General features: G+C 35.3%; 5 protein-coding genes across 5 annotated transcripts; 4 read left to right on the top strand and 1 right to left on the bottom strand.

The window, feature by feature from the left end:
* Positions 1-167: 167 nt before the first annotated feature.
* PPL_10883 (uncharacterized protein) lies at positions 168-1,100 on the top strand (the record flags this gene model as incomplete). The annotated part of the gene is made up of 2 exons (XM_020581646.1): positions 168-634; positions 1,034-1,100. 2 exons carry the CDS (start codon positions 168-170, stop codon positions 1,098-1,100), a joined length of 534 nt encoding a protein of 177 aa, XP_020427962.1.
* A 246-nt stretch (positions 1,101-1,346) lies between these two features.
* Positions 1,347-2,989, top strand: ppan (Brix domain-containing protein; the record flags this gene model as incomplete). Its single annotated transcript, XM_020581645.1, has 5 exons — positions 1,347-1,406; positions 1,489-1,995; positions 2,085-2,170; positions 2,251-2,558; positions 2,670-2,989. The coding sequence occupies 5 exons, from the start codon at positions 1,347-1,349 to the stop codon at positions 2,987-2,989; spliced, it is 1,281 nt and encodes a 426-aa protein (XP_020427961.1).
* Positions 2,990-3,250: 261 nt separating this feature from the next.
* PPL_10881 (uncharacterized protein) lies at positions 3,251-4,152 on the bottom strand (the record flags this gene model as incomplete). Its single annotated transcript, XM_020581644.1, has 2 exons — positions 3,251-3,802; positions 3,985-4,152. The coding sequence occupies 2 exons, from the start codon at positions 4,150-4,152 to the stop codon at positions 3,251-3,253; spliced, it is 720 nt and encodes a 239-aa protein (XP_020427960.1).
* A 675-nt stretch (positions 4,153-4,827) lies between these two features.
* On the top strand, positions 4,828-5,771 carry isy1 (pre-mRNA-splicing factor ISY1; the record flags this gene model as incomplete). The annotated part of the gene is made up of 3 exons (XM_020581643.1): positions 4,828-5,014; positions 5,106-5,665; positions 5,748-5,771. 3 exons carry the CDS (start codon positions 4,828-4,830, stop codon positions 5,769-5,771), a joined length of 771 nt encoding a protein of 256 aa, XP_020427959.1.
* Positions 5,772-6,295: 524 nt separating this feature from the next.
* On the top strand, positions 6,296-11,495 carry rpa1 (RNA polymerase I; the record flags this gene model as incomplete). The annotated part of the gene is made up of 3 exons (XM_020581642.1): positions 6,296-6,483; positions 6,556-6,715; positions 6,819-11,495. The coding sequence occupies 3 exons, from the start codon at positions 6,296-6,298 to the stop codon at positions 11,493-11,495; spliced, it is 5,025 nt and encodes a 1,674-aa protein (XP_020427958.1).
* Positions 11,496-11,529: the final 34 nt, after the last annotated feature.

Genomic DNA, 11,529 nt, shown 5'->3' with positions numbered 1-11,529 from the left:
TGTATTTATAAGTAATAGTAATAAATTATATAATTTGTGTAAATAGATAGATAGATAGATAAATAAATAGCAAGTTTAGATTGTGATTTAGATTAAGTTGGTAGTTAGTTAGATTAAGAATAGAATAGAATAGAAATATATATATAACAAGAAGAAGAAGAAGAAAAATGAAAATATCAGTTAAAAATCTATCATTTAAAACATTGTTTATGGTTGGTCTTTTGGTGATTACATTGGATAAGAATAACTTTGTAAAAGCACAAGATGGATCTGGTTCCGATTCAAACTCTCTAGAGAATCCTAAATATACCTATTGTTTGGGAACTACTTTCGAAACGTGTGTTACTGCGGGTGCATGTTGTGCATGGTGCTCCGATTTGAATATCACCAGTCAGGATTCGGCGTACAAGTCATCAGGTGTTTGTGTGTACAACGATGGTATCAATACTGCCGGTGAATGTCCATTGCCACCCACCACACCGACCACCGCCGATCCATGGTTTAAGAGTGTCTGTCCGGCAACACACAGAGTATCGGCAACATGCACTTGCTCACCACCACTATTCTCTAACGATTCCATCCAATCGACACCATCTTTCTTTATCACCTTTTTCTTGGCTGTATTAGCTTTCTTGTATGTGTTATTATAGATAAATATAGTTATTAAACTACCGTTATGCATGTATTTAGTATACTAACCTTTTTTTTAAACTTAATTATAGTATTACAACAAGCTTTAAGTCAAAGAATTAAAGAATGACTTTATTAATATTTTTTTTTAAATGTGACTTTGATTTAGATAAATAATATATATCACAGCTGTAGAAAAGAAACAATAACAACTATAATAATAGCAATAATCATAACAATAGAATTAAGAAATAGCATAGAAATGGAACTATGCTAAATTTCATCAAATAATATTATCAGTTCTACAATCACTTTCACAACAATCATAACATTATTTTAACAATAAAATTAAATTTATTTAAAACACACAACCAATATATAAACTCGCTCATTATTAATTCAGATTTAATATGCCTTTAAAAGATACTTTAAATTATAGAACCTCCCATAAAACAGAGAAAACCAATTAAGTGGAAGTGAGGATTTTAATATCAATTTTGATTTGATTGAGACATCATTATATCATTAATCAAAATCATACCTTGATTTTGGATTATCATTCATTCTCTTTGAAAAAAATAATTCCCAAAAAAATAAATTAAAATTTAAAAATAAAAAATTTATAAAAAACGAACGAAATGATCAATTAATAATTTTCTTTTTTGTTATTTTTGTTAGAATATTAAATTATATATATACACACAAATATAGTAAAAATGAAAGGTAAAAGAGATTTTAAAAATCAGAAAGGAAAGAAGAATTCATCTTTCAAAAAGGTATGAAATATATAGAATAAAATAATATTTACAATGAGATATGATATTAATATTCTACAAACTCGATGTTTGTTGTTTTTAGGGTGGAAAGAAATCAAAGAAAGAAGTAAATAACAATAGCTCGACACTCGAGAATGAAGAGGAAGATCAAGGCGTTAGTAAATCATTTGTATTTAGAAGAGGCGATTGCAATAAGCTGGTGAAGCAGCTCGTTCAAGACTTTAGAAAGGTGATGGAACCAAACACCGCCGCCAAGCTGAAAGAGACACCGACCAACTCCACCAAGGATTTCGTTAACGTGGCATCGTTGTACGGTGTCACTCATTTGGTGGCATTCTCCAACACCGACATCGGTACCTACGTATCGATCGGTAAAACACCAAAGGGACCAACCATCACATTCAAAGTCAATCAATATTCGCTGGTTGCCGATGTCACCAAAGCGAAAATCAAATCGAGCACCGCCAGCAGTCTAGATTATCTAACCGCACCACTCGTTGTACTCAATAACTTTACCAAAGGTGTACCACATCTCGAAATGATGTCTACGATGTTACAAGGTTTATTCCCATCTATCAATGTATTAACTGTAAGTATAACTTTATAGTTTGTTTGTTTGTTTGTATTTCTTAACAAACATAAAATAGACATAACATAACTAACAAACCTATTATTTAGTTACAACTTGCTAAATGTAAAAGAATTGTATTGTTTAATTATAATAAAGAAGACGGTACTGTTGAATTTAGACATTATAAGATTAGGTAAGTTACTAATAATTATATTTATATATGTTATGATAAGAAAATAAGCTAATTAGTTTATGAATTATATATATATATAGAGTTGCTGAAACAGGTATTAGTAAAAGTATTAAGAGAGTTATTCAATCAAAGGTACCGGATATTTCAAAGTTGGATGATATTAGTGATTATGTGTTGGGTGGAACTGGTGAGAGTGAAAGTGATTACGAAGATGCAAACGAAGGAAAGATCGATATTGATTCAAAGTTTTTAGATACAAAATCTAAAAAGACTATACAATCTAATCAAAAGGCAATCAAACTTGAAGAGATCGGTCCAAGAATGACATTGGATCTAATTAAAGTTGAAGATGATCTATTTAAGGGTGGTGTTTTATATCATAAATTTGGTAAGTTATCATCAATCACATTACATTCCTACTTGGTAACAATCAAATTAACTAACATAACAACAACAATAATAATAATAATAATAATAATAATAATAATAATTTATTAAGTTTCAAAGACTGAACAAGAGATTGAAGAATTGAATATAAAGAAACAAGATGAAAAGATCGAGAAACAAAGAAGAATCGATGAACAAAACAAGAATGTTGAAGACAAGAAGAAGAAAGACGAAGAAAAGAAAAAGAGAAAGTACAACCAAGACAAGAAGAACATTAAGAAGTTTGCAAATGAAGATGATGGTGAGGAAGACGATGATGAAGAGTGGTACAGACAGGAAGTCGGTGAAGAACCAGACGAAACCTTCAAATCCGGTTTGAGAAATGGAAGAGATCGTAGAGCTCCACGTAATTTCAAAAAACAAAGAAAATAAACAAACTTTGATAAATAATCATCATCAATAAATAAATAAATAAATAAAATCATTATAATAAAAACAAATACTTTTTCTTTTTTTTTAAAAATTATTTAAGCTAAAAACTAAATCTAAGAAAAGATATTTATAATTATATATTTTTATTTACAAGTTTTTATTTATTATATTATATGTGAATTTTATGTTAAGAAGAAGTAAAACTACTTACTTTTTCATATTTGTTTTGTTTTGTTTTCGTTTTGTTTAGAATAGTTATATTTAGTTTACTTTCTTTGATATATTATTATTATTATTGTTGTTGTTTGTAAAACTCTTGATTACACCTTTTGGTGCGATGAACTCGGTCTCTCCACCCCAAATCCATCTGGAGATCTGTCGCGAAATGATATAGATCGCTGTGAAGAAACAGGACGATGAAAAGATAAAGATTACTTTTGAGTGGGTGGGAATCACTTCGATGATCGGATACACCCATACTCCTTGGATGTAACGTGCGATCACCAAGATCGCGAGGTAACTCATCAGGAATGAGAGGAGTTGTGTTATGTCTTGGTAGATGTTGGCGGTCGATGCAACACCGGCTATCACTGGAACCAAGAATCGGTGGTATTGGTGGTTGACCAACGCCATCTCCAACACCATTGCCACGCCTGGCAGTGTGTGTTGGAGATGATTCAAGTAGGCTGGCATCAACATCTCAAATTGACGCGGCAATATCAGCTCCTGATCGAAATGGTAGATTCCCCAGAACATCGAACTAATGATGATACCCACTGGGAATGCAGTCGATCGGAACACCAAATCACGACACTTCAAAACACTATAATACAAGTGACCACTGTTACTTCCACTCAAATCGAATAAATCTACAACCAAAGCAACAAAAAAGTAAAAGAAATGTATCAACTTTGAGTAGTTAGTTGATTATATTGTTGTTAATATTGATGATATATTAAATCATTCAAAAACTATTCATATTAAAGTCGACTTACTTGTCCCCAGAATGTAAGGAATGTCAACATTCCAAGTGGATTTCCACCATTTATTTTTTGATCTACGTAGAATACATAGAATTGTATGATACCGATAGAGATTGCAACAAATGTTGCTAAATGAAAATAAAATAACAATGATGTTTTAAAACTACTATTGTTACTCATATTATTAAATATATAGTTAAATTGTTACTATTATATATGATATAAAGAAATTTAGATATAAATAGAAAGTTAAAAAAAAAAAAAAAAGTTGAAAATGAAAACACAATTGTGTAAAATGGGTAAAATGAATGTTTGATTTGTTCTCTTTTGAAAATTGCATTGGAATTTTAGAAGGGCTTGTGCAAATTAAACCAAAAATAAAATCACAACAAATTTTTGTGGTTTTAAATAACACCCAATTTTCAATTTCGGAAATATTTGGATCTAAAGATTTAGAACCAAAAAAAAAATATCTTGTTATTATTATTTGTTTAAAAGAATCCAGTTCACAACGATTGAAATCAATGAAGATTTGTTCAAAAATTTTGGTCCAAATTTCAATCAAAAAAATAAAATTATAATTATTAAATTTAATATACTAATTATTGAGGATTTAGAATGTTAATAAATTAGAAAAATTAAAAAAAAAACAATTTCAATTTATTAAATAAGAACTAAAGGAAATTTATTTGTTTGTATTGATGATAAAACTACAATGATATTCACCCGTTGAAGTCGACTTCAAAGTTTTTGAATTTTTTTTTTTTTTTTTTTTTTTTTTTTATCAAATATAAAACATCATTATTGATAATCATATTGTTATATATTTATATTATATTATACTAAAAGAGAGAAATGTCTAGAAATGAAGAAAAGGCACAATCTATGCTAAATAGATTCCTCAGAATGAGAGGTGATGAAGATAAAGTCGAAAAGAGAAGACCTCATCTTGCCTCTCTATGTGAGAGTCTTGTAGAAGCGGAGAAATGGAGATATCAAATCGTTAGAGAAACTTCAAAGAAGATATCTGATATACAAAATTGTATGTACATTTCATTAATTTATTTTATATTAATAAATAATAAGTAGTAGAATTTAAACTTATTATTTTTCTTTAAATCAAATCGATGTAGCATCATTAGGAGAATTTAGAATAAGAGATCTGAATGATGAGATCAATAAGTTGGTGCGTGAGAAACACCATTGGGAGAAGAGAATCATTGAGTTGGGTGGTCCAAACTTTATTGCTACGGCACCGCGTGTCTTTGATGCCGATGGTCGTGAGCCAGCCGGTACCGGTCTCTACAAGTACTACGGTGAGGCAAAGAATCTACCGGGCGTCAAAGAGCTACTGGAGAAACCTGAGCTGCCAGTTACGAAACGATCAAAGTTTGATCTACACAAGGCGGTCGATGCCGACTACTACGGCTACAGAGACGAGGAGGACGGTGTACTCGTAGAGATCGAAGCAGACGTAGAGAAGAAGCTGATAGAGGAAGCTGTCGCTCAGTGGAAGGAAGAACAAAAGCTAAAATACAATGTAAAATTATCTACAACATCAACATCAACAACAATTAAAAAAGGTATCAACAATAACAACAACAACAACAACAATAATAATAATAACAGTAATCAAATGGAGATAGACATTGATGAATCAAGCGAGAAAACAGCAGCTGAGAAAAAGAAAGAGGTAAATATCAATCATCGTTATATAAATCTATTAACTTTCAACTAGCTTAATTAATTTTAAAAAAAAATCATTCTAAAAATAGGAATTACAAAAGAGATATGGATAAACAGTTTAGGCAATTCAAAAATTACATATATTTTCACAGAATCAACCACCAATTAAAATTGTTGATTAATAAACATCTATATAAAAAAAAAAAAAACAAAACATCATTGATTTATTATTCTTAATAATCACACAATCATGTCTATGTCTTGATGATCAATCAACCTTCTTTTGTTATTATTATGTTTGTTAAGTTCTTTCTAAATTGTGTTGGGAAAGATGATGAATTTTTTATTCGTTTTTTTTTTTGAAAAATTTATTTTTTTCGAATTTTTATTTATTTATTTGATTTTTTTTTTTTTTTAACAGAGACGAAACCGATCAAACATTCATTGATTATTTTATTTAGTTTTGTTTGTTTTGTGGTCGATGAGAACTCTCGATTAGACGAGAAGAGTAATTCTTTATTACTAAAATATATATCAAAAAAATAAATAATAATATTATATTATTAATCATCAATTAAGAGATTCGATCACTCATATATAAATAAATCAACAATAACAAACAACAACAACAACAACAATGTCAACTGCATATCAATCAATTAAGAATGAAGTATCATCTGCTTCCTTTGCATTCTATACAGCAGATGAAATTAGAAAGTTGTCACAGAAGCAGATCACCGAACCCGAGACATTCGATTTGCTTGGTAATCCACAACCAGGTGGTTGTTACGATAAAGCTCTAGGTACTTCTGAAGCTTTCGAAAGGTAATTATAAAGACAACAATTATTAATAATCAATTCAATCATTAATTAACACTACCAATAATAAACACACAGATGTCAAACATGTAATTTACATCATGTTGATTGTCCTGGTCATTATGGACATATCGAATTGGCAGTACCAACCTATAATCCAGTCATGTTCAAAGTACTATTTAAATTGTTACAAAATACTTGTTTGAATTGTCATCGTTTCAAACATGGAAAAGCAACTGTATGTATATATATATATTAAATTGATTCGATATGTTTATTTTCAAATTAGAAAAAAATGTTAACATTTATTTTTAAATTATTATTATTATTGTTTTTTATAGATTGATTCTTTGATTCAAGAATTGGAATTGTTATATAGTGGAGAGATTGTTAAAGCTAAACAAGTTAGAGAGAATCATTTGTTAAAGAGATCGGCTAGCAGCAAAAAAGTTAGAAACGAAGATGCCATGGAATTGGATGATCTCGACGATGTCAAGAGTAAGAGCGCCGATAAAAACTCAAAGAAAAACAATGGAAAAGATAAAGGAAAAGGAAAGGGTAAAGGAAAAGGAAAAGGAAAGAACGATAGTGATAGTAGTGAAAGTGAAAGCAGTAGCAGTAGCAGTAGCAGTGGCAGCAGCAGTAGTGAAGATGAAAGTGAATCAGATAAAGAAGAAGAAGAGGAAGCCGATAAGATGGATGTTGAAATGTCGGATATCGATATTCAATACTCTAAATTCTTGTTGAAGGGAGGTAAAGTAACTCATTTCGAATCGATTCGTCGTGAGATTCTTCGTGATTTCCTGGCGACTGGATCCAACAGTGCAATGTGCTGCGCCAATTGCGATGCCTACTCACCAGCCATTCGTAACGGTGAGGCTGCTCGTTCCAAAGTCTTTATCATGCCACTCAATGAGAAGTGCCGTAAGCACAATGCATCGCTCCTCAAGAAGGCCAAGACCAACTTCTCTTCGGTCGACCAACAATCGCAATTCGGAACATGGTTCTCGCCATGGGAGTTCCAATCGAACATCGCCGAACTCTTCAAGCGTGAATGCGACATCCTCAACCTGTTGTTTGGTTCGGTTCGTCCAGTCTTCAAGAGCAAGAAGTCCGGTGTCGAATTTGTTAAGGAAGCATCGATTGAATCGTTCTTCTTGACTGCGTTGCCTGTCATTCCAAACAAGTATCGTCCTTGCAATGTCGTCGGTGGTAAATCCACTGAGCACGGTGCCAACGTTCACTACAAAGGAATACTTCGCGCCAACAAGTTGATTCGTAAGCAAATTGAATCGTCCGAGTCTGACACTGCCAAGAATATGGTTACCAATGTTTGCGAGCTCCAATTCCATATCAATAATATCTATGACAATTCGCGTGCTGTCACAGTCGGTGCCACTGCGCCAGCCGGTATGAAGCAGGTACTCGAGAAGAAAGAAGGTCTCTTCCGTAAGAATATGATGGGTAAGCGTGTCAACTATGCTGCACGTACCGTTATCTCACCGGACATCTCGCTGGAAACCAACGAGATGGGTGTTCCACAGTTGTTTGCCAAGAAGTTGACATTCCCACAGCCAGTGACACCCGTCAACTACCAAGAGATGGCGGCGGCCGTTATCAACGGTGCCGACGTCTATCCGGGTGCCAATTTCATTGAGGACGAACTCGGTAATATAATTAACCTCGAGAAAGAGACACCGGAGAAGAGAATCGCACTCTCCAAGACACTGTTGACCGTGCGTCCACAAGCACCACACGGTGCCATCAAGAAGGTATACCGTCATTTGGTGAGCGGAGACTATGTCCTGGCGAATCGTCAGCCAACTCTTCACAAACCAGGTATCTCTGGTCATCGTGTTAAGGTACTCGGTAAGAACGAGAAGACACTTCGTATGCACTATTGCAATTGCTCCACATATAACGCCGATTTCGATGGTGACGAAATGAATATACATTTTCCACAGTCATTGCTTGCCGCAGCGGAAGTCCGTGAGATTGCAGCCAACAACTTCCAATATCTCGGACCTCGTGCAGGTGTTCCATTGCGTGGTTTGATTCAAGATCATATTCTCACCGGTGTTTTACTCACCAAACGTGATACTCTCTTTACCAAAGGTGAATTCCAGAAGGTACTGTACGCCAGTTGTTGGTCAGTCAATACAAAGCATCCAATACGTACACCTCCACCATGCATTTTGAAGCCACAACCACTTTGGTCAGGAAAGCAATTGATCTCAGCCGCTCTTGATCACCTCACAATTGGCTATGCACCACTCAACTTTACCGGTTCGTCAAAGATCTCAACAAAGTTGTGGGGTAAGCACGGTCCAGAGTTGATGCGTGACTCTCATGTGATTATCCGAGAGAATGAAATGTTGGTAGGTATTCTCGATAAGAATCATTTCGGTGCCACTGGAAATGGTTTGGTTCATACTTGCTACGAGTTGTATCACCCGGATATCGCAGGTCAACTTCTCACACTTCTCGGTAGAATGTTCACCAATTACCTGTCGACACGTGGTTTCACCTGTGGTCTCGATGATCTGTTGATCAACAACAAAGAGAATGCTTTCCGTTCCGAGTGTTTGGACCGTGCCAACAAGGAAGGTTTGCAAGTCGCTGCCAAGTTTGCTGACCAGCCAAGCTACGAGCGTGTCGCCGTCTCCAAGTATATGGCGGACGCTCTCCGTGAGGAGCGTGAGGTCGCTCGTCTCGACGGTATGCTCAAGAAAGCACTAAACTCACACACCTCAAAGATTATCGATACACTCTTGCCAGGCGGTCAACTCAAAGCATTCCCAGACAATAACTTCTCGCTGATGACCAACTCTGGTGCCAAAGGATCGGTTGTCAATTTCTCACAGGTCTCGTGTCTGCTTGGACAACAGGAGTTGGAAGGTAAGCGTGTACCACGTATGGTGTCCGGTAAGACACTTCCCTCGTACGAGCCATACGATGCATCGGCAAGAGCCGGTGGTTTCATTATGGATCGTTTCTTGACGGGTGTTCGTCCTCAGGATTACTATTTCCATTGTATGGCTGGTCGTGAAGGTTTGATCGATACCGCCGTAAAGACTGCTCGTTCCGGTTACTTGCAGCGTTGTATCATTAAGCATCTCGAAGGTCTTACCGTGCAATATGACAACACTGTTCGTGACTCTGACGGATCGGTAATACAATTCAACTATGGTGAGGATTCATTGGAGATCACCAAGCGTCAGTATCTCCTCAATTTCGACATGATCGCTCAGAATTTCACTCTATTCAAATCACATTTTGTCGAGGATCTCAAGGATATTGAGCAACGTTGGAATAGCAAGGCTGTCAAGGAGATTCTTGATTATCATGAGAAGATTGCTTCTTTGCCAGCCGACAAACGTCCAGATCCAGTGCTTTCAAAGTTCAACGTAACCGATATCGGTGTCACATCAGAGTCATTCATGGACGAGTTGAATAAATATATTGCAGCCAACAACTTGGGATTGATAAAGACTGCCAAGAATAAGAGTGGTAAGATTCCAGAGCGTGAATTCCGTCAGTTGATGATGTTGAATTACAATCGTTGTACTGTTGCACCCGGTGAATCGGTTGGTTTGTTGTGCGCACAATCCATTGGTGAACCATCGACACAGATGACTTTGAACACATTCCATTTGGCAGGTCGTGGTGAAGCGAACGTAACTCTTGGTATCCCACGTCTCAGAGAGATTATCCAGACTGCTTCAAGAGTTCCATCGACACCGTTGATGGATATTGTACTTACCGATCCAACCAATAAGGAAGCAACTGAATTGATGGCAAAGAAGATTGAATGGTTGAAGATGTCAGATGTTCTCGATTGTGTAACTGTACACGAACAGTTGCGTGGTGTCGATCGTTGCTACGATATCGTTTTGAACTTTATTCCAGGTCTGAAGAAACTGTTGGAGATCAAGGAGATCACCGAGAAACAACTGCCAGATATCTTCCAATTGTTTATAAAGAAAGTTCAAACCAATGTTAAACGTGCCAACTCTCAGAGAAATATCGATATTGGTCAAGGTCAAAAGATGAAATCAGATTACTCTGGTGAGGAGTTTGAAGACGCCGATGGAGATGATGATAAACAATCTGGTGCTGCTGCTGCCGATGGTGATGATGACAATCAATCGAATTCAACAACAGATAACAACAAAGGAAAGAGACAAACACGTGATAATGATAATGATTCTTCTTCCGCCAAAGAAAAGGATAGAAAGAAGCAAATGGCAAGTTACGATGAAGCTGATGAAGATAAGGATGAAGATGAAGACGAAGATGACGATAAATCAAGTGGTGAAGAATCAGCAGACAACAATGACAATGAAGATACAAATGAAGACGATGATAATGAAAAGACATCAACTACCACTCGTGTAGAATCAAAGGATAAGACATTCAATTATACAAGCTATTCATTCACTGTATCGGTTCCATCAAACAGCAAGAAGATGTTGATTTTGAACATTGTCGAACAGGTTGCACTCAATTTCATTATCAAATCATTCAAGGGTATCTCGAGATGTTTCATCAATGAAAAGACTCAAGGTGGAAAGACCGAATACTCTATTCAAACTGAAGGTGTCAATTTCGAGGAACTCGCATTGATTCAAGACAAGATCCAGATCAACAAGATCTACACCAACAATATCTATCACGTTCTCAATACCTATGGTGTCGAAGCTTGCAAGAGTGCGATCGTCAGTGAAATCACCAGTGTTTTCGGTGCTTACGGTATCACAGTTGACAAGCGTCATTTGACACTGCTCGCCGACTACATGACATTCGAAGGTGGATACCGTGCACTCAATCGTATCGGTCTCGATAACAATCCATCACCACTTCAAAAGATGTCGTTCGAGACTACATGTTCATTTTTACAGAAAGCTGCACTCCTTGGTGACAGTGATATTTGTGAGTCACCATCCTCTAGAATCGTTTTGGGTCAAGTTGTAAGAGGTGGAACTGGTTCATTCAACATTGTAACTCCACTAAATTAAAATATATTAAAAAATTAAATAAATTATTCTAGAC

The sequence above is a fragment of the Heterostelium album genome (genome assembly GCF_000004825.1).
Source record: "Heterostelium album PN500 unplaced genomic scaffold PPL_scaffold15, whole genome shotgun sequence".
Taxonomy (NCBI): domain Eukaryota; phylum Evosea; class Eumycetozoa; order Acytosteliales; family Acytosteliaceae; genus Heterostelium; species Heterostelium album.
This window is presented reverse-complemented; position numbering and strand designations above follow the sequence as displayed.